Genomic DNA, 25539 nt, shown 5'->3' with positions numbered 1-25539 from the left:
AATAATGATTCTTGCTATTGCTCTTGACAGCTGCGACAATAGCATTTCAAGCGTTCCCCCAATAACGAGTCGAGGTCTTTGACCGGTGAACATTCAGCTGAATCTTGGCCGTCTAGATCCAGCTTGTCGCTTAACTTGCATTCCTGCATTGGTAGATCGGCTATTGACAATTTGCATGTGGGAACGGCTACTAACGACGAACGCGAAATGGTAAGTCGTCCACATGGCATTTCTCAGGGACAAGTGGTCTGGGAGCTTGGGTCTCAAGTCTCAAGAAGCCTCTCTCCGGCGACTCTGTCTCGGATGAGGAGATGGCTAGCTAATGGGAGCTGTTCGTGCCTCCGTTGATCTACCCGCATCGCACTATTGAATTCCATCACAGTATTGTCTTATTTCTGACTCCAGAATCTGCAGGGATCTGGGTCAGTTCGCCTATATTCTGCAAGTCTCGGACTTGAGCGAATAGTATTTCTTTTATTTGCACTATCCTGACAGGGCTCTGAAGCCATGGGCCAATCATAGCACTAGTAACTCAACGTCTAAGACAAAGAATTGGGGACAACGGTCTCGACGTTTCGGAATCTTCGAAAGTGGAAAGGACGCTGCGGCTGGTCACAAACATGGCGCTGGGCAGGCGGCTGAAATACCGTTTCTACTCCGCTAAGGCGCGAAGAAGTTTAGAAGCTACCATAGCACTTCCCTCATTCTCTTGCGGCTGAAGGCAGGGGTTATGCACTGGCTTGTTTTGTCTCGGATTTGATATCTTCTTTTCACATGGAGAACCTTTGGTGGCTGCCTGATCACAGGGGAAAATGCATCAGCTGTTGCTCAATTCTCAAACAGGGCTTGTTCCCTCGTTTACTAGGCCTGCTGAGGGAACTTGATCCTACTACCCCGCTTGATAGTTATGCGGCGCGAACGGCAATGTCTTAGTTCTGGCAGGTGGCGGAAAAACGTTACTGGTGACAGATCTCTTCGACCTATGAGATGGGTTCTATTTCTATGACACCATGTGGTCTCTCACTGGGGTACGATAGAGCGTTCAGTTCTAAGTCACAGCTGAGCAGTCAGGATAGTCCAATTGCATATGTCCGTCGTTTCGCGGCTGTCCGTTCAAGTCACCGCGACTGAAGTTTCGTTCTAGACTCCTAAATGTTGAGATGGAGGCGGACAAGTCACATTTCTGTTGACAGTTTATGGTACCTAGACGTGAGGGGAATCTCCCGGGCATCTAGACGAACCATATCACAATCTCCCTTCCTGTGACATTCTCTTCGCCATAAAAGATAAAAGGGTTCCTATGTCCAGTGCTTCAACTACTCTTCTCATAATCACACCATCCTCATCACTTCCAACTCCCTCAACCATTCTACCAATCATCAATCATGCGTCCAACTCTTGAGGACCTCGCGCCCACAGCTCCCTCCGTCATCATTGATGTCCCAAGGGAGTTCAACTATGGTCCGACCGTTCTTCAGCCAGCTTTTCATGTCAATGGCAAGTCCAAGAATGGCCATCATGAGTTCAAGAACGGCCACCACAAGACTACTGAAGAACCTAAAGGTCCTCCCCCTCCTCCCCTGGACGCCCTGGCGGAGTTCAAGGGCACATTCAGCGGCTATGGCTTCAACACTATCTTCCGACCTGCTAGTAAAAAGACCCCAACCCAGTTCGACAAGGAGCCAACCGATCCGATCAATGATAACCTTCTGCAACTCAACCTTACTGGTGAGACTCAGGTTTTTGGTGATCTTTTGACAGATGTTCCGAACCGCGGGCTATTTGAGCAGGCTGATATAACTCTCATTGGTCTTCCCTATACCCAGACTATTGTTGATGCTATGCCGCCTCCTCCTGGAAAGACCGCACCCGAGAACCCTCCAGGCATTCACTTTGAGCCTGGACTCTGGATGAGAGTTCCCAAGGTAGAAGAGATGCCAGAGCTTCCCATGTCCTTCTGCCGCATGGGGTCTATCCCTCATGGCACTACCATTAATGCCCAAGGTTTTGACGCTCCTAAAACCAATGATGGAGCCCCAAGCATCCCTGAGATTGATATCACCCCGATTCGCCTTCCACTTGGCCCGGGCCCTGTTGACGTCGAGATTAAAAACAACAAGCGACGCTTCAACAGCCAGAATGCAGATGATGACAGATCTCGCCGTCTCCCGCAAGACCTGGCACTCTTCATGGAAAATGGCACCATCACTCAAGAAATCCTTAATGACCCGAACACAATCCTTCGCCAAGCGAACAAGGGCAAGAATATCGTCCAAAACTCCATGTTCACTGTCTCAACCAACGCGCCTGCCGGTAAATTCGGCGGCGGAACATCCAACATCGGGTTTAATATCGGCGCCGACGCAGGTCAGAAGCGCGATGCCAAAAAGGCGGACAAGAACGGCAATGCCAACGCCGTTGATGTGACCGCTCAGTACTGGGTCTCTAAGATCCACGCTGAAGTCGAACTTGATCCTGGTATGCGTGTTGGCCAGACTGTGTCTCCTGCTGCCAAGGGACCCAGAGATGCGGTGCCGGAGTTTTATATCGACAAGGATGTGAAGATTCCTGCAGAGAGGAAGACTGTTACGGTGGCTTATTCTCAGATTCAGTACTCTCAGATGGTGTTTTTGGATTTCAACGGAGTAAAGTGGCCACATGTTAGTGTTGCGACGCTTGCTCCTGTTGTTCAAGCGCAGAAGCCAACTCTTTCTTCAGCCATTGAGGCCGCCAAGGCATAATCGAGGCGTAGATACAGGATGCCTCATGGAAGAGGATTCCAGTTGTCTTACGGGATAGCTATTCTCTAGTCACCATCGCAATATCATTTAGCTTTCTTTTGTTAAAAGACTACCTCAATATCAATTTCCCCTTGATCACTCTTCATTCATGCTGTGACAGTGGTAGTTGTGTTTGTGAACCAAAAGTGTTATTTTATCGAGACCGCATTGCGGGCATCTTATCTCCTGACGTGTCACTAGCAAATTCCAAATAGTGTTTGCAAATCATCACCGTCATATACCGTGACCCCATACTAGAGCTAATAGAGATAGGTCTTTCACTTCCGTATCGTTTACGATCTGGACAGTCTGCATCTCATGCCCCTGATTCACCCAGCCCTGCGGTATATGGTTGACAATGATTCATTCAACAACGCCTGGTCTCGGCGGCTTGATCGCATTAGCTCACACCTGCATATCGTCTATATCTATCTAAGCCGGGTTCCCGCTTGGCTAACCATCACACAACACACCATTGTTACACTCACAGAAATAGAGACCAAGGACTAAGACACATTCATCGAAACTTTTCACAAAAGCAAAAATCGAACCATCGTACACCATAGTCAAACAGACTGAGCCACGAACGGACCACAAGAAGTGGAAGTGCAAGGCCAGGGAAACGTGGGAATATCACGATCCTCAGCCTCACTAGAAGTCAAGGTATCACGACTGTGAGGGAATACACAATGGAGAATAGAGAAGAATTGTGGATAGAAAGGGTTCTTTGCTTATATCGCTACGAAATACAAATACAACTCGTCAAACGTTATACATAAAGCATTTTAATCAAGGTGCTTAACATCCGCCTTCTCCGAAACCTTAGTGTTTTCAGACTCATATAGACCTTCAGGTGCATCGCCGAAGACGACAGAGATCTCCTCAAGTGTACGTCCCTTTGTCTCGGGATAGAAGAAGAAGATGACAAGACCGTAAGAAACGAGAAGGGCCACATAGACGATGTAGTACTTCCAGCCAATAGCAGCCAAGGCGATCGGGTTGACGAACACGTTGAAGATGAGGGCGGAGATCATAATGATCCAAAGCGCTGACATACCGCGACTTCGAAGCTGGAAGGGCCACAGCTCGAGAGGGTAAGCAACTTGAAGAGGAGTACTGAAGAAGTTGTTAGTAATGTGTCGAAGTAGAAAGTAGAAAGAGGTTATGCTTACATTGCAACTCCGTAACCGGCATTGAAGCAGAAGATGAATGGGATCATGGTGATACCAACAGCCTTGGATCCACTAGCGGCGAAGCTTCCCGACAAAGCAGTGATCAGGATAAAGCTGACAAGCATGATAGCGCAAGAAAGTAAGAGAAGAGGACGTCTTCCAAGACGCTCAACACACAAGGCACCAGTACAGGCAGCGATCAAACTCCAGATTTGGAGACAACCGTTGATCAAAGTCTGGTCAGTGACGCTGGTAATGCCGACTGTGCTGAGGACCGTGGAGAGGTAGTAGCTGACGACTCCGTTGCCGACCCATTGGCAGTAAATGGCGAGGGTGAGAGTGATGAAGAATCGTCGACGGTGAGCCTTGGTAGAGACGAGGGTCATGTAGGAGGTTGACTTGGTGGCTTGTTTCTCAGATTCGATGGCTGTGATGATTTCGTGGAGTTCGAATTCGACGAGGGGATGGTTCACATCGCCGCCCTATCAGATGGGTTAGAGTTTCAACGGGGATTGAAAACAGTAGGCAGTTAGACTTACAGCATGCATCTTTGCCAGAATTCGGCGAGCCTCCTCCTCGCGTCCCATGGAGATAAGCCATCGAGGGCTTTCATCAACCATGATCAGAGCAGGAAGACCACAGAGAGGCAGAGCAATTTGAAGAAGCGTAGGAATTCTCCACGCCCAGTCATCATAGTGTCTGGTACCATATGAAGCCCAAGACGCAATGATACCACCGACGAAGTAGTTACAGTTCATGAGAGCAGAAACAACGCTTCGCTGGCTAGGATACGCGATCTCAGTGATGAGCAGAGGCACCGCAGTAGCGAACATGCCAGTAGGCAGACCGAGGATGAAACGACCAGCAATCCATTGAGCTTCAGATTGGGCACTTGTTTGGAGACCGACTCCAATTGCAAGTGGAATGAAAGCAACAAAGATTGGTATACGACGACCAAATCTGTTGGCCAGCCATGAGCTGGGCGGGCAGGCGACGATGAAGCCAATGAAGTAAGAACAGTTGATGAAGCCGGACCATTCACCAGTAGGGTTACCCATGAAGTTGTTCCATTGAGGGAAGGACTGGAGAGAGTTGAGTAAACTACCATCATATCCAATGGCAGACTCTGTTGATCTTTGTTAGTGAAGGCACCATGAGAGATGACGGTTAGTACCTACGAAAGCAGACTAAGCCGAGGATTAGACCATTAAGCTTAGCTAAATGAGCCTGCTTATACCAAGGCGTCGTCGGGTTCGGCAAAACAGCCATGACGCCACCCATAGAGGGCTGATCATTGTTATCAACAGCCATGACTACAAATAAGCTTAAAGAATTAGTGTCTAAGAGAAAAGCAACCGGCCCAAAAAAATAAAGGTGCGATCAGCAAACAGTTATATATGTAAACCCACAGACATACCCAATTCCGCTCCGCCGTCACCCGACAAGAAACAAGCTTAGATCGCGGGGTCTCCAGTTTCCAGTTCCCCAGGTTATGAGCCAGGAGCGTTAACTGAGACTTGAATGCTACCCAGTTCCACTTAGCTGAGTGTTCAGATCAGGAGAGCAACCGTCCACCCCGCAATGATTCGATCTTTTGGTTCTTCATGTTTGCCGAAATCCCCTGTTCCGAGCGGGTACGAGTCATTAGTATGCAACGGTACGATTCAAGAAGTTTGTTGGTGTCTCGAATTGAGGATCTAGTGCCGGTGATCGTGACCACTTTTCGGTAGAGTATCGGATAACTAGACATCAAATTATCTAATTGGTCTAGTTAGATGCACCTTGTTTTCGGCAGTTCTATTCCGGCTTCGCTTGACTCACTTTTTGCTAAAGCTGAACTGATCTGATATTCGTATTTGCTGATCGATATTCGCACAAATATACGTCTCACTTCATCCAACAGGTCGTCATAAATGCAGGAATCGCCTGTACCTTCACATCTCGCTTCAGTTGGCCCGAAAGTCTCTCCAACCATGGAAACGTTTTTCCAGACTCCCCAGTGGAAGCCGACCCAACGACGTAAATAAAACGGGTTTCCCAAGACCATGCCCCAGTCTCTCTAGTCCTTCCTTCGTCCTCACGCGTTCTTCCCCAATCCCAACGCGGAGCCCCATGCTTCTTTAGCGCGTCTACCCCGGTCTTGATGAAGAACAAGGCCGCGAGTAATGCCGAGAGTGGGACAGGTTCCCCAGAATCTGGTCAGATGATTGACACAAGTTGCAAGACAAAAACAGTTACGTGAGCATTTGATCATCTTGTAGAGGTGGTCAAGCTGTAATTGATGCATCTTTTGACGTTCACGCTGTGCAAAGCCTGCTATTTCCAAGGGAAATGATCAGGGACCGGGTTTGGAGAGTAGTGTTTCAAACCCACATTGTCTTGTCCGGAGCCACTTCTCCAACAATTCCATGACCTGATCGGTGATTCTGGGTTCAAATCGGCTGAAAATTTGGCTCCGGACTTCAAATCATTCCCCGCATAAGTTTAACTCGATCAACTGAACTCCGATGCTGCGGATATGGCAGCGGATATTCCCCTATGGAACGAGGATAGCGTCTACCCGGAACTATCACACTACTTTAGGATGTCTCCATCCGAATGGATTCGTTCTCTGATATGAGGCGTTGACCACTAACTGGACGCAGATATAGGCATTGTATCCCAAATGTTCAAAATGTTACCCTGGATCCCCTGTGCCTAACTTCCTTTCGATCTTTTCCTCACCCACGTCCTATCCTGCCAGTGATAACCGAGGTAACCCCTCCGATCTGTTGGTTTCATGCGTGCGGTTTCTAGTTCCATGCCGTCCCAGTTACCATTTTGTCTTGGCATCTCGTCATTGGAAGTCCATGCTTTATAATTAACAAGGTTAACATTTGCGCCCCGCTCAGCATCGGGTTACATTTTGCAACCGCCTCAAACATACGACAAGCATGAGCCGCACTTTGGATTCTCATGTATCAATTTGGACTCTTGGAAGTTCCACCAACTCCCGCTTAGGTCAGCGTTGGGGCTTGAGAAAAGATCACTGCCAAGAGTTCAAGAGAAGAATAGATCCAGGCGTTCTATATCGGCTGAGAATGGCATCTATGCTACCCTACTCCTGCACCCTCAACCTCAAGGGGGCAGTCTTTGTGTTAGGAACCAAGTGGTTCCGATCCAATATATCGAATTGGAATGGCAGCGAGATCGAATCTGATAATCCGTATGTTACCATCCTCGTGGGAGAGAGCGAGCGTGTTGCCTTGTATTCGGGAGATCTGCGACTGATAGGGAAGAGGCAGCCACAGCAGCTTTTCCAATCCGCGATATAACCATTCACCTCCAACATAAAGTAGGTTTTGCGCATCTTCATATTCCGTCTTGCGGTTGTTCTCCATCCCAGGGTTGGACTGAGGAAGAGGTAGTCGCCCTTGATCGCACACAAAATATCTGTCGTCAGAGAAGGAGAGATGACTAATATCTCCTCCCACAACATACCTTCCAATCTCGCTCCCGGATGCAATATTCCACTGCTGAATTACTGTATTTGTGCTGCCATACTCCCTCGATGTACAGACAAACGTCCCAGCTGCCGAGAAAGCCATGTTACAGCGATCATGGCCCTTGATGTCTCCACCCTTGATGTTGCCGCCAGCGAGCTTGAAATGTCCCCGAGAAAGCAAGGAAGATGTTTCTCTGATATCGATGAAGAATGTCTGACGAATAGCTAGAAAATGGCCTTGGGCGTGGAATATCGGATTACCCGACCCCTGTCCCTTTACGAGCCCCCTGACTCCTTTGGTAAGATGTATAATCTTCCACTCGTCAAGTCCTTCAGCTGTATTCCATGCCGAAATCAAGGCTATAAAGCTACAGTCTGGGGAGAACGTAATCCCTGCCCAGTCGTCCCGGGGTTTAGCATAAATGTACACAGTGAATCGATAAATTTGTTCCCTGCGCGGAATATTCCAGACCTCGCACAGACCCTCCAATGTCCCATATTGGGGACAGAAAATGACGATGACTTCACCGTCTGGAGAGAATTCCATGTAAGTAATATCTGAACACTGACATGTCATTTCCGTCTCCAGTGTCGTACTGTCGACGATTTCAGCCTGCGCCTCGCCCTCGAACGGGAGTAGGGCTAAGTATCTGCCATCGGGCGAGAAGAAAACTTCTTTCCATTCTTTGTGAGCCAAAGTCCGAGAGGTCATAGTGCTATTCCATAGCTCACATAAGTTACCCTCCCCTTCTACGTAATCCGTATTGTCGTCATCTTCGTAGGGGTCATCTTCTTGTACTCGAAGTGCCACGAAATTCCCGTGGGGTGAGAAACGTATTGTCTTTACCGCTCTCCGGCGCAGGACCAGCTCCCTACCAGTCAAGTAGCGTACTTGTGCGTTGTCCTGATACAAGCTGTAGCCATATACCAAGGTGCTTTCAGGGGAGAATTGCAAAGTCTCAAAATGCTTTCCACCTTCGATGGGTCTTTGAATCAGAGTCGAATTTATTTGCACCTCCCAGAGCCTGATGTCCCGCCCAAATCCTGATGCCAACAACTTGCCATCCCAGGAGATTGCAAAGCAGTGTTCCACGATAGAACCTGGAAGTTGTTCAAGTCCGAACGGGTTAGCAGCGTTGAGAAGGACGATATCACCACCGATCTTTCGAGCCAATACAGAGGTCCCGCATGGTGACGAGACTATCTCGAAGTATTTGTTTCCTGGATATTTGACTTCAATTTCTCCCGATATGACATTCATGATGGCCACCTTGCCTGGGCGGGTAACCAAGGCAACCGTTGATCCATCTCTGGAAATGGTAAAGTCATTAACCCCCCCAGTGTCGAAGCGGTCGAATTTCCTTACACAATGGCCCCTTTGCGTGTCCCACATGGTCATGCCATGGGGGGATCCCGAGACTATCAGGTATTGTTCGTCCGAAGTAAACTGACAGGTAGCCCTGACGGCCCAGTGTGCATCAGCGATTGCAGGTATAACATGCTTTATACAGCCTTCGTCAATGCCCCATATCTTGAAGGTCTTGTAGTCAACCACTAATGCCAACATAGCTCCCGTTTTCGGAGAATATACAACATGAGCCAGAGGTCCGTCACAACCCTTGAGTTCAAGCGTTGTTCCTTTGGCGAACTCTCGTATGTCGATTGCCCCTTCCCATCTGCCGAAGGCAATGGATTCTCCATCTGGAGAAAACGCAGCACAGCTATAGCCTGCGGAAACGTCGAATGTGAAACGCTCCGTTCCTGTGACGGCATCCCATATCCTCGCTGTTTTGTCATGAGATAGAGAGACGATGAGATTCTCCACAGGGGAGCAAGCAACAAAGTATATGTGGTCAGTGTGGCCTTGCAAAACAGACAGTTCCGGTGACCATTGGTCATCAATATCTGGCAGCTGCACAACCCAACTGGGAATATGATTTTGGAACGGACTTTTTGTTCGCACCTTGCTGGGACTGAAAACGAGTGCAGATACGTAGATTTGCAATGGTGCGTGATCGATGATCCACCTGTTGCTGAGTATGAAACGTCTCAAATCGTGGATCAGAAGAGATAGGTTCTCGTGTTCCGTGGACTGTGAATTGTCAGAGGTCTTTATTAGCATCGCAAAGGATTACGTACCTCAACCAAAGTTTGTAGCTTATCCATCATGAGTATGGCCGTTGCTGTTTCCTTGATAAGGGCTATCACTTCAAGCCAGTATAAGAAATTCTTTTGGAGGAATGTATGGACACTCCCACCATCCAGTAGCCCAACCTCTCGCTGGTTCTGCTGATCAAGCTTCGCAAGATGATCGACCCAGTAGCGACAAATGTACCGCAAATGAGGTCGAATGCGCTCTTCAACTCGCTCGCCCGATATTTCCGAAGCCGTTGTTCCAGGCCAGTTCAGCCCGCATATATCCTGATGGAGCTCACTAGACATGGTGCTGAGGCAGTAAAGGAATGCCTTTTTGTGCATCTCGCCCTCGTCGACTTCAAAGTTCAGATGCTTTGTTCGCTCCTTGCTCAAAATAAAGTCTCGAAACGATAAGTGCATCAGCTCAAGCGGAGACTTCTCGTCAGTAGGTATAGTGACGATGGCCTGGAGCTTCTTCAACAGTCGTCTCAACCTCTCTGTCATATCGCCAGGCCCTTTAACTACACACTGAACAAATCCCCTAAGCGACTGTATAGTCACAGGCTGGAAGACTGTTACGAGAAAGCCTAGGGCATTCTTCATAATCTCGTAGGTTATGCGCCTCGCCGCTGGACTGAGCTTTTCGCGGGCTGGGAACGATAAGACCTTGAGATAGATGTCATCAATATGGTTCTGAGGACCATCTTCTCCCCAGTCATCAGTGGCTGGACCGGTATCCAATATCAGGTCAAGACGATCTTGTCTATCCATTGGGTCTGCAAAGTCCCCAGCATCTAGGAAACGACATGCAGTCGCTGCATAGATGAACAGGCCGTTGGCCTTTTCGCTGAGCTGCTTGATGATAGTTGTGGAAATCTCGTCTTCGTCGCAATCATGTTGCCTGGCTATCGCTCTCAGCGTGGTCCGGATATAGCGCGTGATGTCGTCGCTGTCGTTCTCTTCATCTAGTCTGATCTTCTCCAAAGGCACCGGTCGATACAAGCCTTCTTCCAATTGACCGAAAGCTTGCTGAATATGCTCTTCACGTCTGCTCGTGATAAGAACGCGAAGCTGGACCTTTTGTAGGTCCTTCAGCTGCACAGCCAGAAGACTGATAAGCTCTTTGGCTTGACTGCGGTCAAGACACTCATCCAGAGCGTCCACTACGACGATCAGCCGTATGGGTAGGAACGTTTTGCCATCTAAAATGGACAGAGTCTCGACAAGTAGATGCTGTAATTGTTGCTGGGGAGCTTTGGTTCCAATAGTCAGATTGTCGTCGACTGCCTGTGCAACTAACGGCTTGAAGTCGTCAAATACCTCTGCAAGGCTCCAGGCTACGGTCGTAAAGAAACGCTGGGTATCGTTCCTCGTATTGTCGACTTGTTTGAAGAAGAAGCTGGCGCCGAGGAACGCTGTCGTCGGAGGGTTTCTTCCCGTGGTTAATGGGCGTCTCTGTTTCAAGGCATCTGCCACAGTCAAGGCAATACTTGACTTGCCGGTTCCAGCCATGCTGTAAAGCCAGAATATGAGTTCGCCAGAGGGGTCTTCTGCCCAGTCTCCGATCTTAGACAAGATATCGTGCTGGGTGCCCTCCAAGCAGAAGCTCTGGGCACTTAGAACCTTCGCAGAGTCGAATGCAGCATCCGCGGCTATTGGTAGCTGGAGTAATAGTTCCCGCTAGAGGCCAGTCAGATAGGGGTATTTCTTTAGAGTCAGTTTCACGTACCTCTTGTGCAGATTGCTCTTTAATGTCCATGTCCTTCATTCTCGCGTCCAGATCATGCACGGCTTTCAACGTCTCTGTGGTTGTCATCTCGATCTCCTTGACTGTGGCCCACGTCTCCAAGGTTCTTGCACCAACTCGATCCAGAACAGCTTGGTCAACCAGTTGTCTGGCAGTATCAATTTCTTTCCATTGTTCTTTCCAGTCTTCGGGTTTAAGAATTCCTCCCATATTTCGACGGCACTTCCCTCGCCCATATTGCAAGACGAATCGAATCTGATAAAGATAAACCTTCTTATAGATGTCGATAAGCTTATCTTCGATGTTCGATAATAGCTCATGGGTACTTGTGCTTGCACTGTAGCTAGATGGAGTTAGACGTTGCTTATACGCAAAGCTTCCAACTCATTGAATTCAATAATATTAGACACATACCTTGCAGCTTCCGAGTCGTGAGCCAAGACTGATTCTTCGAGGTTTTGGTATCGAACAAGCATAAATATGATCTTGGTAAGGCCTTCCGCCGCGTCTGCATCCCTCTGAAACAGGTTTTCCAATATCTTATCAATACCATCAGTATCTGAATAAACTTTGAACTTTCCGAGCAGATATCGAAACTCACAGGAAGAACACCCAAGATACAAGCCCAAGCTAGAGCAGCCTGCGGTTCAGCCGACAGTGCTCCGCTGATAATGGGTTTAAACTGTTTGATTGTCTGAACGGCTTTTTGGATATACTCCCGGACTACAATTCGTTTCCCACCTAATGTGAAGGACGTGCGAGCTTCGGGAAGGCCCTCTAACTTCTCCTTCGCCAGTTTCTGGATTTCTTTGAGCCGACCTCCATCTTGACTCTGGGACTCTATCCAAGACTGTTGGGCTCCACTTGATTGGGTTTGCAGATAGTCCTCGAACCTCTTCAAGTCCCCAGAATGCTCACTCTCTTGAACTCTCTTGTAGGCCTTTGCCCAAAGATTGTTCAGATGGAACGTCCCCTCCATACTGATGGTCGGCTGAGATCTCACGCCAATTAACGACAGATGATGAAGCTGAGGTCTAAGAAATACGACCCCGCATGGTAAAATGTAACATCATCGGTAAGGCTACCTACCAATCCGCGTTAGCCACTAAGCGCGCATCAGCATGCAGGAAAGGTGTCCACCAGAACTTGCATCTTGCGATAAACCGGGTGTTGTCCTTTATTTATAATGATCGCATGTACTGGGGTAATAATAACGTCACAGATCAATTGTGCATTTAGAGAAGTCTAATTATCTTGCGAGATAATACCTCGAATATATGTTATGGCAGGCTCCGTCTCTGCCCACGAATACCACGATTGGCGGAAGATAAGCACAGCCTCCTCTCGTGAACCAACAGTATAACCAGTCGGTACATCATAAGCGTACAACATGGGGTTCTGGACACCCGGCCAGAAATGCGGATTATCTTTCTTGACCTTTTCGTACAGCTGATTGATCTGGTTCTTGAGCTGTGCAATGAGCTCTTTGTAGTTACTGTGAGCGACATTTTGCGTTCGCTTGAGAAGGATGTCACTCATGGCTTCTTCCTCGAGATGGGCGCGTCTAGCCTCTTCTGACGCGCCGGGGCTCTTCTGTAGAAAGTCTTGGAGAGACTCCAGGTCCTTCATCAGGCGGATTTTGATGAGTGTGAGGGCTACCGTGAATGCCACGTTATAGTAGTGGGTCTTTTCGAAGACTGGTTCAAATGCATCCTGATCATGCAAATCGAGATATCGCAAGCTAGTATTATGCCATTCATACTTTTCGTCGGGCACCGTAGCGTGCCATTTGATAAAATCGTATGCTTCCTGGTCCCTTCCAAGGCGAAGATACAGCGCAGGGACATAAGACCGAACGCCTTGATTGTCTCCACGGCAAAGGCGAAGCATCTCGAGTGCATGCCCAAGAGCGGCCTCGACAGCTTCTCCGGTACGGACGTTGAGAATAGCAGACATCATATCAAAGAGAGCAGACATATACACGGGCAAGTGCTCTTGTAGAACCAGAACTGGCCAACGTGGGTGGTGAAAGGGCCGACACCGTTTGTGTCTTCGCCAGGATTGGCACGCAGTTTGGCTTCTTCTTCTGCGAGTTTCTCCCTCTGTTCCTTAATGGGAACACATTGGACCTTATGTCTTGGTCTGTCTGCCCTTTGGTGAGGCTGACCACAGTACTTGACGACACCGCAGGCGCCGCAGCGCTTGAGTAGGTCTGGGTTCGCGAAGCCAGCTCCACATCCAGACGGTAGACTGCAGTGGTTCTAATAGAGCCCAAGGTTCATACGCGGCATTTTGGGTATTGTTTCAGATGATTGTATTGTATTTTTTTAGCTCAAAGACAAAGAATTGGACTTTCGGGAAGATGCTCGTGACGAGGACGAAGCTGTCACGTTGTGGGGTTGAAGGGAGGTCAAACATTAGACTTCAATTATCTCTTATCTTATCTTATCGGTACCTGCATACCATATATAAATAGAACGCTCAACACCCCTTTTCTAATTGCCGATACCTCCTTTAAATGAGGCAGTTTCCTGATCCGAAAATGTCGACAAAGCTATAGAGATTGTCAATATTGTATCATTGGTTTCCGATATATGTACTCACCAGTCACCACCGAGTCCATCAGAGCAGAGGATAGAGCCCTGGACACCCTCGTTGCAAGTAAGACCCTTGCCGCGAAGTTCTTCAACGCGCTTCATCTGGGCGTTACGGTCGCTGCTGGCCTGAGGGGCAGCCATAGAAAGGGTGGCGAAAGCCATGACGAAGATAGTTTTGGCGAGCATTTTGTTGGTGGTGGTTTCGGTAAGTCAAGAGATTGAGACTTGTGAAGATAAGTTGTGGATGGACCAGCCAAGATAGAGAATAGAAGAATGGATGAATTGATCTGCAACAATAAGTGGAAAAGGGCGAACATGACAGCTTTATATGCATGTCTTGTGAAGCTTATTTCGTCTATGCCACGGCTATGTTTCAGGCCAACCATTTTGGTAGGCGAGGGAAAGAGTCTCGAATCGCTTCAGACACAATCTTGACCTGTTTTGGAAGCATAATTTACAAATATGTTACATTGTCCCTGGTGGGGGTTAAGCGGTGAAGCTTGTCCCTTTAGGAATTTTGGATTATGCGCATGCTATATTTCGCTATCCCTGGTCCTTGCTATCAGGCCGCTGAAACGCATTTGACGCGATAGGCAGGTTTGGATAACCTCAAATCTGTATCATCAGCCCTGTAGTTCCAGGGTGTCCTGCTTCAGCCTGCATTTCATTGGTCAGAAATAACTTCATGTTTGTCATGTCATGCACTTCTTGATCCCTTGGTCAAAGCCGTCAGACATCGAACCTCTTGTTCTTGAACAGCTCCTTTCTTCCTTTTCATATTTGGTTGCCTTCTGCATTGAAGGCTAGTGCGGCATTCCTTTGATCCTGCGTGACTCAGAGGTTGGCATCAACTTTCTGCTTCCAAAAGCCTGCGAGTTGGAAACCTGTCACTATGTGTCTAGTTAAATCCAGGGTTCATTTGGTTTGGTTTGGAAAACCAATACTAGAATAGTACTATTTCCAAATATCTTCATACTGTTTCTAAAATGTTACTCTCGTCTCGACTCATTTTTTAAGAGGGAACACAATTTAGACATATATGTCGACAAAATTACAAAGAGTGGTGGCCATTACCATGTCCACCGCAAAATAGATCTATATCGTCTCCGATGCAAAATTTTATCCAGGTTTTCTTGAGAGGCAAATCATTCAAAGCGTATATACGGTAAAACACATTGGATGTAACATTCAGCATCGCGGCACAGGTTGCGGAGGCAAAGAAACCTCTGTTCAATCTCGACAATTCATAAGATGTCATCCAGGTTAGCTTACCGGTCGCCACGTTCTACAAAGCAAGCGGAAGTCATCCCAGCCGCGGCAGTATTACGTAAATCAGCTTCTACCATTCCCCGGATCCCCAGAGGTCATTGCTTAACGATGTCGGAAACTGGGAACTCTTCTGGTTAAGGTGCTAACTAGTTATTCTGGACTTTCCTCCACTGCTAACCCGAAGCCCTCATCAGATAAGCCACATGGTTCGAGTGCACGTTTCCGCAGCTTGTGGCGTGGTGAACAGACCTCTTGGAAGATCAAGTCGAATGCAGTATCTAATGCCGAGGCTACTTTTCAGGTCACTATTGTGGCGCTTGTGGAACTTCTTGGACGAGTCTTGGCCTGGGTGAAACGAAATATGCTTTCACTAGAACGGTAACGACGCGCTATAAGAATATTAGCTTCTGTGACAGGAACCGCTAGCCTTTGACACCACCCAGAATGATAGACTACAATAATCGATCAATCACTTTCCCTTCCGCTACGCTGGCAGGGTGGGACATAGTAATTCTTTGGAAGTGAAGCGCTTCGTGCTTGTCACCGCTAGCCCATATCTAGTCCATGCTGAGGCCTCGTATCGTCATCGAAATGGACTGTGCACGTGTAGAGATGAGATGGTGGTTTCAAAACGATCAGCGAATAAATCATCTGACCAATTGGCGCCATCCTGAATTTAGGACCAGCACTCAGCAAGACTCGTTCATGTCCGCTCACGGAGCAAAACCATGCTCTCTCGGCTTCTTCCGTCCGAGAACCATCATCGATGGAACTCTCGATCGCGGAATTCACGTCCGCGATAAAAGGTGGTCCGGACGAAAGAAGGAGATCGACAGTTACATTTGGTTAGTTGCTCCGAGTTTAAACAAAACACGAGTCAGTCAATGTTCGTAAAGGTGCCAGTTAGACGCGCTAAAGTTACTAGACGCCATGAAACACTGGAATTACCGAGACACATGGCCCCAGAGTGCCGAGAGGTGATCGGCGTTCTAGCTTGTCGTTTTAGCGCGTCGCTAATGACAGGAGAACATCAAAGCAACGAACTAGAACCGCCTTGGACATGTTTGCGAGTTGGGTAATTTCTGGGAATAATGCGGTGGGTTGCCGATCATCGGATGTCTGTTTGTATAAGAGCTTTGTTCAGGAACATGATAATCAGTCTATCAAGTTGCTTCATTCTCTCTACAACAACCATACCAATTAATACCTCCAACAATCAATATGCGTTTCCAATTCGTCCCTCTTCTGGCTGCTGCGGCCACTGTCTCCGCCAGCCCTGTCGAGATTGAGCCTCGCGCCGCCCAGTGCAGCTCCTACACCATCATCAACACCCGAGGAACCGGTGAGGTTCAGGGAGCCTCATCTGGCTTCCGAACCATGAACTCTCGAATCACCTCCCAAGTCTCAGGCGGAAAGATCTACAACACTGTCTACCCTGCCGATTTCAGCCAGAACTCCGCCTCAGGGACCCGCGACATTGTCCGAAAGGTCAACAGCGTCGTCTCCTCCAACCCTAGCGAGTGCGTCATCCTCGAGGGCTACTCTCAGGGTGCTGCTGCCACCGTCAACGCCCTTTCTCAACTGACTGGAAGCGCCAAGGACGCTGTCAAGGGCGTCTTCCTCATCGGTAACCCCATGCGCAAGAGGGGCTTGGAGTGCAACGTTGATAACCGAGGTGGTGATACCACTAAGAATGTCCAAGGACTGTCTGCTTTTGGCAGCAATGGCATTCCTCAGGACTGGATCTCAAAGACTCTTGATGTTTGTATCTATGTAAGTAAACCTGAACAGTTCTCCCTCTATCGGAATGTTTTTACTAACATATTTAGGGTGATGGTGTCTGTGATACCACACATGGTGCCGGCATTAACGGACCTCATCTGCAATACCCTCGCGATTCGTCTACCCAGGATCTCGGCACTAAGTTCGTTGTCAAGCAGCTGACTGGTTCCAGCTAGAGCTGTTGATGATGCTGGAGTTAAACAGAGTAGTCAATGATGTAATAATAATAATAAGAGTTGAACCTATGTTCAAGGCTATATATGCTGTGTAAACTTGCCGTGAAACAGACTATTGTGATTCATTTTACAAATGCAGGTAGGTAACAGAAGAATTGTTCTCTAAGGCTTATGCTACAATAACAAAGTAGCCTAAGTGCTAGTCTAAGCTAACATAAAGTGATCAAATTATTTCATCCCTTATGCCTCTAGGGGCCAATTCTCCTGAGCACCCTGAGGAGATGTAATCGTCAAGTTGGACCTGCGATGGTGCTAGTCGTCTCAGACTGTTGCATCTTATTTCCGGGCCCCGAAATTTGACCTAGCCATATTGAGTCTACCGCCGGAGGTTCGCCCCATTCCTCGGCAGATTCCAGGACCCCGACCCCGGTATTGACCAACTTCTTCAACCACATTCCATCCTCAGCCTCCCTCAAACAACCTCAACAATTCCTTCACGATGTCAGTCAAATTCTCTCCCGACACCGATATTCCCAGCCTCGATGGCAAAGTCATCCTCATCACCGGAGGAAACTCTGGTCTGGGTCTCGAAACTACTCGCCAACTCCTGAAACACGATCCTGCCAAGATTTTTCTTGCCTGCCGATCAAAGGCAAAATTCGACCAAGCCATCACTGAGCTGCAAGAGTCTGGCTGCAAGACTGAACCAGTGTCTTTTCTTTCTCTGAACCTTGCTTCGTTGGAAAGCATCAAGTCTGCGGTCAAGGAATTCCAGGAAGCATCAACGCGTCTTGATGTGCTCGTCAACAATGCTGGTATTATGATGACGCCTGAGGGTCTCACTGAGGAGGGTTATGAGATCCAAATCGGCACCAATCATATGGGTCATGCGTTCCTCACACACCTTCTCCTTCCTACGCTTGAGGAGACGACCAAGGTCAACCCTGACGTCAGAGTTATCTTCCTGGCTTCAATGGGAGAATCTTTTTCGCCCAAGGATCCTTATCAGTTCGACCAATTCAAAACCACCATGCCTAACCTGTCGAGCTCAGCACGCTATTCCATCTCCAAGCTCGCCAACGTTCACTACGCTGCTGCTTTGGCTGAACGTCATCCCCATTTGAAGGTCATCAGTCTCCACCCAGGAGTTGTCCAGACGAACCTCACCGGCCCTGCTATCAGCAGCAGTCTTATCGTAGGAACCCTTACACGATTAGTCTTCAGTATTATGGGTGTCAACTCGAGCAAAGGCGCTTTGAACCAACTCTGGGCGCTTTCTAGCCCTGATGCTGAAACTGGTGTCTTCTATCATCCTGTTGGTGTGAAGGGCAAGGGGAGCAAGCTGAGCCAGGATAAGGAGGCTCGCGAGAAGCTCTGGGAGTGGACTCAGCAGGAGATCAAGCAGCATCTTCCTTAGAAGATGGTCGTTCCCCGGTTTGTCCAATGGCATGTGGAATTCTGATGTCGCGTCAATGATAGGATTGGTTTGAGGCCTGGTTCTTTGTTCGGTTTTTGGTTTTGTGTATATTTGATCCTGTAGTACTATACCAGCTTTGTTGTTTTAACTCCGGCTCTTCAATGGTCAACGGTTCTTGCCATCTTCAAGCTCTTATGATTACCGTGTTTGAATGGGTCAAAGAAGTCGTCACTATAGTAGATCAGGTGTCATGGATGATGCGTTCTAGAAAGCTGAATAACCCAACACTTGGCAAGGCCAGACTTCCCATTCGAAATGATAAAGCGGCTTTCCACTAACACGCCTTGTAACTTAATTTCTTTTGCTGGATCCGATATGTCATTTATCTGCTCTTTGAAGCTTTGTGCAAGAGCAAGAAAGGCTTACAAGCGGGCTGAGGGTTCTAAGATGACCTCTTCTTTGTCCAAAGTAGTGGCATGAGCATATCGGCACTTAGTCAAAAGGACGATGTCAACTGCAAGGATGGTACCGTAGTGTCTTTTTGTTAATGGAATGAAATTGATCCTTCTGAGAAGAGTGAATAAGAGTAGGTATCACAAGACGACTATGAACTTCAATATGAGCGAGAAAGATAGAAGATCTTGTGGTGACACCAGATACTAGATCACACCGGTTCTCTTTGTACCGCTTACAGAGGTGATAATAGATAGCAGAGCCAGTTACCAGATTCATCACTATATAGTCTGCGTGGTCCTCTTCTTCCAAATTCATCAAAACCAACTACCCTCACTAAACTAGTCTTTTCAAGCCACCGAGATCTCATCGACCAACCTAAACTACATATCACATCTCATCTGTCCAACAAACATTGCCATCATGTCTTCTTACGGGAGTAGGCTAGCCGTTGTCTGTACTGTTTCTGACTAACATTATCCCAGCTTACACACCCTACTACAACCCACCTGGTCAAGGTTAGCTCCCACCCTCAAAACCCTGACTCAACACTAATTATATCAGAACTTGCCGTCCCCGTCCCCTTCGCCAACGCCTCAGACGACAATGTAAGAATTACTGGACACGAAGTCAACCACACCAACCAGACCGTCGACATGTGGATTCAATGGCGCATGCATCCCGACGGACCGCTACGGACCGTGCGCTTCGCCGAGTTCGACGTCCATGAGGCAAAGCCCCAGATGGTCTTTGACTACTGGAAGAGCCTCGGTGGACGAGATGTCGCTACCAAATTGACTGAGAAGAATGTTCAGGCTATTACAGACGAGTGCGAATCATGGTACGCAATCCAGTATACTGGGTATGATGACATGGTGGATATTGTAGTCAAGTGCGCCATAAAGTCAGATTATCCTCGGCTTGTGCGTAACTGGAATGAGGCCAAAAGGTCGAGAGGCAGAACCGAGTACTGCCCGTCAACTCCATCAGGGGAACTGGTAGGGTTTTGGATCGACTGATATCTGAATGGTTTTACGACTCGTCTTGGACTGGCGAGACGTTCGATGGGGAAAAGATGATGGAATTCTAGGATAGACATAGAACGGATATACGTCAGGCGTTTGTGGTATTTGCTTTGACTATCTGGACCATCTTGTATTTGCTTGTTTTTCTACAAAAGAATTAAAACAGAGTATTATACTGTGAAGTTGCATAAATAGGCTAGCGGTCCAGGTTTCTGATACCCCTTGAGCCGGTTATGTCCATCATTCTAACCGAACCTTCAAATCCTTTGCCTTTTTCTCAATTTCAACCACACTCTCAGTTGTTCCTCTGATCAGGCCCTAATCCTTATCGTGCTGACAAGCCAAGAGTACAAGCGCCGACGACTTCCATAGAGGGACTATGTGCTTCCTGTCATTGCTCACTATCGTAGCGACGGCAAACAGCAGTGAAGTTACCCTCATCCCCTTCGAGGTATTCCAGCTGGAATGTTTCCGATCGGAAGAAATCTGTTAAAGCTAGCTCGTCATACAACCAGGAGTATAGCTTGGGCATGTTGTCTTTGGGTCAGCACTGAAAAGACGCCGCGAACGACCATGATCGTTCTTAGCCTCGACTCATTCAAGATCAGTTCTCTTAGTTTTCCCAAAGGAAAATACACTGCCATTGGCCCTTGCATTGGTATACTCGTAAGCAGCGTAACTAACGGTGCATTCTGTGATGTTAGTGTCCAAAGGACGGTAGCCATCATCCCGAGCTGTTCGATAAACAGCGACTCCCATCAGCTCCGGAGATGTCTGTTTAGGAAATTCCCATATAAAATGGTGGAAAGTCGTTGTGTTAGATCGGAACATCGTCAGGAGATATGGGAATCTCTGCTGGGTCGACAATATTATGCCACCAGGTGTAGTCATATTGCATTTGATCAAGCCGGTTGTCGGTCTACCTGAAGCGGGAACCCAGTCGCCTGTTTCGCTGGTGCAGGAAATCGTCTTTAAAGTCGACACAGTGACGTTCTTGCACACACTCTTGAAGCCCAATAATACGTAACTGCCCCTCCACAAGCAGGTGCCGCCGCAGCTAAACACAGGAGCAGCATGGATATCGTAAAGGCCTTTTATTAGCCAATTACATTTAAGGATCAGGGGGCGTTTCTATAATCACGAGCCATTAGCAGAGCTATCACCTGGGGGTTCTCGTTTGCTCACCACCATTGTCGCCGTTACGTCTACTTGTGTTGTACGAATGAGCGAACCCAAATCTGACATTTTCATCCGGAATAGGTATTTGCCGAGGCTCCAGGCTGATAACTTGCTGAACCATTGGAGAGAATCCCAGTCGTAAGATTGTAATAACTGCGCCGAGAGTTGCCATGTTCCACGAGACCTTGAACAGAAAGATGATCGCTCCATATGGACCTCTGCTGGCTCCATCAAACACCTGAACGCTATTTAGCTGGCGAGGTCGGGCTTTGAGATAGAGCCACTTTAGTTGTCCGATAAAAGCACTGACGTTGTACATCATGGCAGCTGTGCAAGCTGTCGATAGAATAGCGATTGCCGCGTTGATCGACATAGTAAACGGCCATCTAGAAGCAGGCTTGTCTTGCATTGTGAAGAATATCACGACCATGCCGATGAAGAGTACCAAGCTTGTAGATACAGAGAGTATCTCGAGGCCCCATGCGTCTTCAGAGAGTGTTCTGGGATGAGATTGATTGTTGGCTTTGGGGGTTTCTTGCGCAAATATCGGCTCTGCTGATTCTGTTTCAACATCATGCATGGGTGTCAATTCATACGAGTTCGTGGAAGGCTTCAGATGAGAGTCTGGCATTCTTTAAAGAGCGTTTTGCCAGCGATATACTGGACTGGAGATGTTATAGCAAGGAGAGCGTGTGGAAAGGAGAGAAGCGGTATAGCCGGTATATATCTCGTGTTCATCTCGTATTAAAGTACGAGAACAGAGTGAGCCTCCTCTATAAATAAAGAGGTGCTACGTAGGGATCACTAATCAGGCTGCACGACGCTGGGCGTAGAGTACACATATGTGCTTTATAGGGGAAAGGGTGGCAAGAGAAGGTAACACAGCAGGGTCGAGATTACAGTGACTATTCGAGTGAGTTAAACGGCATAGGGTTGGTACCCGGGCGAAGCACAGAAAGGAGGCGCTCTAGGTGCTGCTGTCATCATTTGATTCGTACGAACAGAGAGAATTGACAGTGCTTTTCTGGGAACAACGCTGCGGATAGTCTGAGTGGCTGCAAAGACCCTATCAAAAGAGGGAGAATGAAACACAGGCGGGGGCTAAGGAAGTGTACAAGTCGCTACGGCTCGCACCAACATGAACTTTTGTTCCGCCCATGTCAGTCATCGGTGTTTATTGTATAGTCTTGTTGTGGGAAGAGTCATCTCCAATCAACGAAGGGAAGCTTTGGCAGGGCACATTGGACTATGGGGGTAGACTCTTTGAGGCAAACCGAAGATAATCTCCGTCAGCGACCTCTGGCTCTTGCTCTGAGGTAAAAAGGTATGCGACGGGAGCGCAATGGTCAATAGCGAAGGGTCGAGAGGTGGTTGAGGAGGTCTTCTGTACTGCAGGTGTCAGTTGGTTAACGGAGAAGCGATGGTTCCTGGCCAATTGCTCTAACAGTGCTGGTGCGGCATTCATGCCCATGACCACTAAATACAGCGGCGGCCATTTGTACCTTACAGAAGGCTGTCGCTAGAGCAAGTAGACCACTGGGGAAGCAAACGAGATCATCTCGGACGACGGTGCTTTGCATTCAAACGAAAGAGTTGGCCCATGGAAGAAAAGAAACAAGAGTTGCAAGCTCATAGCATCACGAAATACGACAACAGGGAAGGAATGCCGAATGATTCAACGACGAAGCCAGCCTGTGCACACCTATGCAAACGGTCTCAGTACAACGAGTCGTGTGCTGGTTCTGATTGTATCATGCGACAAGTCACCGGTAGACGGATCATCGCCCGGGACAACGAGGGCTCGAAGCCAAGTAATCAGCTTGGCTAGAGCGCAGGACAGGTTGCCTGTCTGGCCAATACTGGGGATGGGTATCTTGTCCTGTACGGGTCGAACGCCGCCCAGTAGGCAGGAACAGCCTGTCCTGGCACTGGTATCAGTCATTGACGCTGAGGGCCGGAACAATTTGCGCTGTTCAACTCGGTGCCGCTGACCTGGTCGTTGTGAATTCGGAGGGTTCGGTGGCGGCGGCAAGGACAATGCGATTTGGTTGTCAGCAGTAGTAGGGTCTGGCGCTTGAAGGCAAGCAATGGCAGGGAAGAATCATCGATGTTCAGCCTGTGGTTGGTACTCGATCGCAAGAAGTATGCTGGTAGACAACGACAAGTCAAGCCTCAATTTGACGTCGATATTGAAGTCATTCCTGTCGAGGCCTGCGGTATTCACGAAAGGCACTGCGATCTTATGGGCCTGTCATAGACGGTAGGTGCGTCAATCCAGTTGTTGTGCTCAGCGAAGATGGGGTTTCTTGCGGTCTCGAAATCGGCGGCTGTTGTTCATGTATACCCGGCAATGTCCACAAGAGGATGTTGTACCAGCGCTGATGGCCAGGAGCAGGTGTGGGAGCGTGTACGACTGGTCTGAAGCTCGCTCAGACGCTAGAGATAGCCATTCTCTCAGGGACGCTGCGCTGGAGGTATTGCGCGGTGCACGATAATAGCAACGGTCGGTCGTCGTCTGTTGGTTGGGCGAGAAGCTGCGGCGCTCTGCAGAATATCGACAGTCGCTGGCAGACGAAGTCGTTGACACCCGTGAAGAAATGAGGCGCATTCAAGGTTCGGCGCATATCGATGCAAGCTCGAGCTCGGATAAAATGATACGTGATGTCGAGATACTGGGTCGACTGGCTTAAATATCGCTTGTGTTGACTGTCTTCGTCGTCTTCTCGATTGTGTCGTGCCGATGTCTTCGTTCTTCGAGTACGCAAAGCAAGAGAGACTGTGGTTAGGGCGCACGACGAGCTAGGAGTGCTCGTGGCTGTTATTTCTGATGTCGCGAACTCATCTGAGTGCGTTTCGTTCAATATTGGTCGAGGCGCATTCTCTTTTTTAGCATTGCATATCCGTTGTTCAACATGGCCAGGCTTCGGTTCTACCCGAGATCTTTGGTGCATGCCATGTTGCGCCAAACATCGAGGGGAATCGCGTTGCAGTCTTCGAGAGCAATCATCGTACATCGGTAGTGTTCGATCGACGACGTTCGAGACGAGCGAACAAGTGCAGTTCATGTCATTCGTGGAATAAAGCGCCGATCGGTTGGGAGGGAAGCTCAGCACGTCGCAATTGCATTTGTTGGGTGAGAGAGAACACGTTTGATGAAAGTCGGGTCGCAAACAAGTGGTGGTGGGGTATTCGATAAGAAGCGATAAGCCTAGGTGAGTGCACCAAACTCAATGCAAGAAGGTATTGATGTCGCAGCAGATGTCTTGACGCAGGTTTTGAACACTTGATTGCTCTTATGGACTTTAGTCTGCAGAATCTCTCGCCAAGTAAGAGCTTCGTTGTGGTTCTGCCGTAAGAATCATGAATATCGTCCTGGCGGAGCGTCCCTGTCACAGAAGTTCGGTAGTTCCTAACGCATCCTGCAGCACTCCACTAAGTAGCCCGCTGGAACCTCCACTGAACAAACTCTTAGTTGGTGATCTTGGCGGCTACTCCCGCCGCCCATCCTACACGCTTCAGCGATCATCGCAAAACATCCAGGCCATGAGAAGTAGAATGACGCTTTTCTTTGTCAAGGGACAGAACGGGCCTCTTCGAGAACTCTTTTGTTGGAGGATAATCATGTATGGTCTGCTGTTCTTTAATCCTATTCATTGAGTGTTCTGACTGGTCTCAGTTATCGTCACAGGCCATCATGTCAAGCTGTGTCGCCCTGGCCGATTGCTGCCCCTCCCTCTTTTCATCGACGTACGTCTTTCCACGATGCGATCAAGCTTCCACAACCGCATACATCATGTGCTTCAAGCCGCTCAAATGATCACGTACTTGTATTCTCGAACTTCTCGTGGCCTACTCCAAAACTAAAAATAAACGCACGCCCAGATCAAATGCCACACAGCGCAAGAGAGAACGTCCTTGGTTTCGCCAACACTGGTCTCCTCGAGCTCGTCGAATGTGCTGACCGCAAAGCTCAGCATTCAACAATCTTCCTGATGCTTACCTTCGAGCCATTGGTTGCCGAGTGAGACGGCACTCATTGGGTCACCAAGATTGACGCTGACTTTGGAAGTCGCCGCACCATTTGCGACTACGTCCTGGGGTATATACTGGAACGTACTCAATGTGGTTCGTCAGGCCTACAACCAGGCGATGTTTATGCTATCAAGAACCAAGGTTCACGAGAGAACATTCTCGTAATACATCCCTGCACCCCGTGCGCAGCAGCACCTGGTAGGTAGATTGCCAACGTGGAGGCTGAGGCACGAAAAGCCAGGTCCCCGTGATGACGGCGTGGAAGCTCGTCCCCATCATTCTAATAGATG

At 48.5% G+C, this 25539-nt stretch overlaps 10 protein-coding genes across 10 annotated transcripts; 4 read left to right on the top strand and 6 right to left on the bottom strand.

The window, feature by feature from the left end:
• Positions 1 to 1385: 1385 nt before the first annotated feature.
• On the top strand, positions 1386 to 2741 carry B0J16DRAFT_274701 (uncharacterized protein; the record flags this gene model as incomplete). Its single annotated transcript, XM_046123678.1, has 1 exon — positions 1386 to 2741. One exon carries the CDS (start codon positions 1386 to 1388, stop codon positions 2739 to 2741), a length of 1356 nt encoding a protein of 451 aa, XP_045978753.1.
• Positions 2742 to 3471: 730 nt separating this feature from the next.
• On the bottom strand, positions 3472 to 5597 carry B0J16DRAFT_348590 (general substrate transporter). Its single transcript, XM_046128762.1, has 4 exons — positions 5131 to 5597; positions 4492 to 5078; positions 3953 to 4434; positions 3472 to 3896 (listed from the first exon to the last, which is right to left on the bottom strand). The coding sequence occupies exons 1-4, from the start codon at positions 5261 to 5263 to the stop codon at positions 3566 to 3568; spliced, it is 1533 nt and encodes a 510-aa protein (XP_045978752.1). The 5' UTR covers positions 5264 to 5597; the 3' UTR covers positions 3472 to 3565.
• A 1242-nt stretch (positions 5598 to 6839) lies between these two features.
• B0J16DRAFT_417922 (uncharacterized protein) lies at positions 6840 to 12326 on the bottom strand. The gene is made up of 5 exons (XM_046133718.1): positions 11921 to 12326; positions 11734 to 11858; positions 11302 to 11662; positions 9576 to 11252; positions 6840 to 9528 (listed from the first exon to the last, which is right to left on the bottom strand). Exons 1-5 carry the CDS (start codon positions 12296 to 12298, stop codon positions 7090 to 7092), a joined length of 4980 nt encoding a protein of 1659 aa, XP_045978751.1. The 5' UTR covers positions 12299 to 12326; the 3' UTR covers positions 6840 to 7089.
• Positions 12327 to 12564: 238 nt separating this feature from the next.
• B0J16DRAFT_417921 (uncharacterized protein) lies at positions 12565 to 13275 on the bottom strand (the record flags this gene model as incomplete). The annotated part of the gene is made up of 1 exon (XM_046133717.1): positions 12565 to 13275. One exon carries the CDS (start codon positions 13273 to 13275, stop codon positions 12565 to 12567), a length of 711 nt encoding a protein of 236 aa, XP_045978750.1.
• Positions 13276 to 13833: 558 nt separating this feature from the next.
• B0J16DRAFT_388229 (uncharacterized protein) lies at positions 13834 to 14102 on the bottom strand (the record flags this gene model as incomplete). Its single annotated transcript, XM_046131732.1, has 2 exons — positions 13834 to 13873; positions 13924 to 14102. The coding sequence occupies 2 exons, from the start codon at positions 14100 to 14102 to the stop codon at positions 13834 to 13836; spliced, it is 219 nt and encodes a 72-aa protein (XP_045978749.1).
• A 2158-nt stretch (positions 14103 to 16260) lies between these two features.
• B0J16DRAFT_375274 (cutinase) lies at positions 16261 to 17209 on the top strand. The gene is made up of 2 exons (XM_046130680.1): positions 16261 to 16958; positions 17015 to 17209. The coding sequence occupies exons 1-2, from the start codon at positions 16407 to 16409 to the stop codon at positions 17141 to 17143; spliced, it is 681 nt and encodes a 226-aa protein (XP_045978748.1). The 5' UTR covers positions 16261 to 16406; the 3' UTR covers positions 17144 to 17209.
• A 380-nt stretch (positions 17210 to 17589) lies between these two features.
• B0J16DRAFT_348582 (uncharacterized protein) lies at positions 17590 to 18856 on the top strand. Its single transcript, XM_046128761.1, has one exon. The coding sequence runs from the start codon at positions 17643 to 17645 to the stop codon at positions 18558 to 18560; it is 918 nt and encodes a 305-aa protein (XP_045978747.1). The 5' UTR covers positions 17590 to 17642; the 3' UTR covers positions 18561 to 18856.
• Positions 18857 to 19436: 580 nt separating this feature from the next.
• Positions 19437 to 20032, top strand: B0J16DRAFT_388226 (uncharacterized protein; the record flags this gene model as incomplete). Its single annotated transcript, XM_046131731.1, has 3 exons — positions 19437 to 19452; positions 19499 to 19531; positions 19578 to 20032. 3 exons carry the CDS (start codon positions 19437 to 19439, stop codon positions 20030 to 20032), a joined length of 504 nt encoding a protein of 167 aa, XP_045978746.1.
• A 1117-nt stretch (positions 20033 to 21149) lies between these two features.
• B0J16DRAFT_404073 (uncharacterized protein) lies at positions 21150 to 22010 on the bottom strand (the record flags this gene model as incomplete). Its single annotated transcript, XM_046132762.1, has 2 exons — positions 21224 to 22010; positions 21150 to 21169 (listed from the first exon to the last, which is right to left on the bottom strand). The coding sequence occupies exons 1-2, from the start codon at positions 21846 to 21848 to the stop codon at positions 21150 to 21152; spliced, it is 645 nt and encodes a 214-aa protein (XP_045978745.1). The 5' UTR covers positions 21849 to 22010.
• Positions 22011 to 23402: 1392 nt separating this feature from the next.
• Positions 23403 to 24555, bottom strand: B0J16DRAFT_181897 (uncharacterized protein). The gene has a single exon (XM_046122625.1). The coding sequence runs from the start codon at positions 24280 to 24282 to the stop codon at positions 23647 to 23649; it is 636 nt and encodes a 211-aa protein (XP_045978744.1). The 5' UTR covers positions 24283 to 24555; the 3' UTR covers positions 23403 to 23646.
• Positions 24556 to 25539: the final 984 nt, after the last annotated feature.

Source organism: Fusarium flagelliforme, assembly GCF_020744385.1.
Source record: "Fusarium flagelliforme strain FIESC 12 MPI-CAGE-AA-0113 chromosome Unknown B0J16scaffold_7, whole genome shotgun sequence".
NCBI lineage: Eukaryota > Fungi > Ascomycota > Sordariomycetes > Hypocreales > Nectriaceae > Fusarium > Fusarium flagelliforme.
This window is presented reverse-complemented; position numbering and strand designations above follow the sequence as displayed.

Bases quoted from the DNA above. Each gene is read 5' to 3' on its own strand.
- B0J16DRAFT_348590 (XM_046128762.1), bottom strand. From the start codon at position 5,263: ATGGCTGTTGATAACAATGATCAGCCCTCTATGGGTGGCGTCATGGCT. The intron at 4,435-4,491 runs GTAAGTCTAACT...CCCATCTGATAG, and splicing joins TTCTGGCAAAGATGCATGCT to GGCGGCGATGTGAACCATCC. The intron at 3,897-3,952 runs GTAAGCATAACC...CAACTTCTTCAG, and splicing joins GCCGGTTACGGAGTTGCAAT to TACTCCTCTTCAAGTTGCTT.
- B0J16DRAFT_417922 (XM_046133718.1), bottom strand. From the start codon at position 12,298: ATGGAGGGGACGTTCCATCTGAACAATCTTTGGGCAAAGGCCTACAAG. The intron at 11,663-11,733 runs GTATGTGTCTAA...AACTCCATCTAG, and splicing joins CACGACTCGGAAGCTGCAAG to CTACAGTGCAAGCACAAGTA. The intron at 11,253-11,301 runs GTACGTGAAACT...ACTGGCCTCTAG, and splicing joins AAGAGCAATCTGCACAAGAG to CGGGAACTATTACTCCAGCT.
- B0J16DRAFT_375274 (XM_046130680.1), top strand. From the start codon at position 16,407: ATGCGTTTCCAATTCGTCCCTCTTCTGGCTGCTGCGGCCACTGTCTCC. The intron at 16,959-17,014 runs GTAAGTAAACCT...TAACATATTTAG, and splicing joins CTCTTGATGTTTGTATCTAT to GGTGATGGTGTCTGTGATAC.
- B0J16DRAFT_348582 (XM_046128761.1), top strand. From the start codon at position 17,643: ATGTCAGTCAAATTCTCTCCCGACACCGATATTCCCAGCCTCGATGGC.
- B0J16DRAFT_181897 (XM_046122625.1), bottom strand. From the start codon at position 24,282: ATGAACTGCACTTGTTCGCTCGTCTCGAACGTCGTCGATCGAACACTA.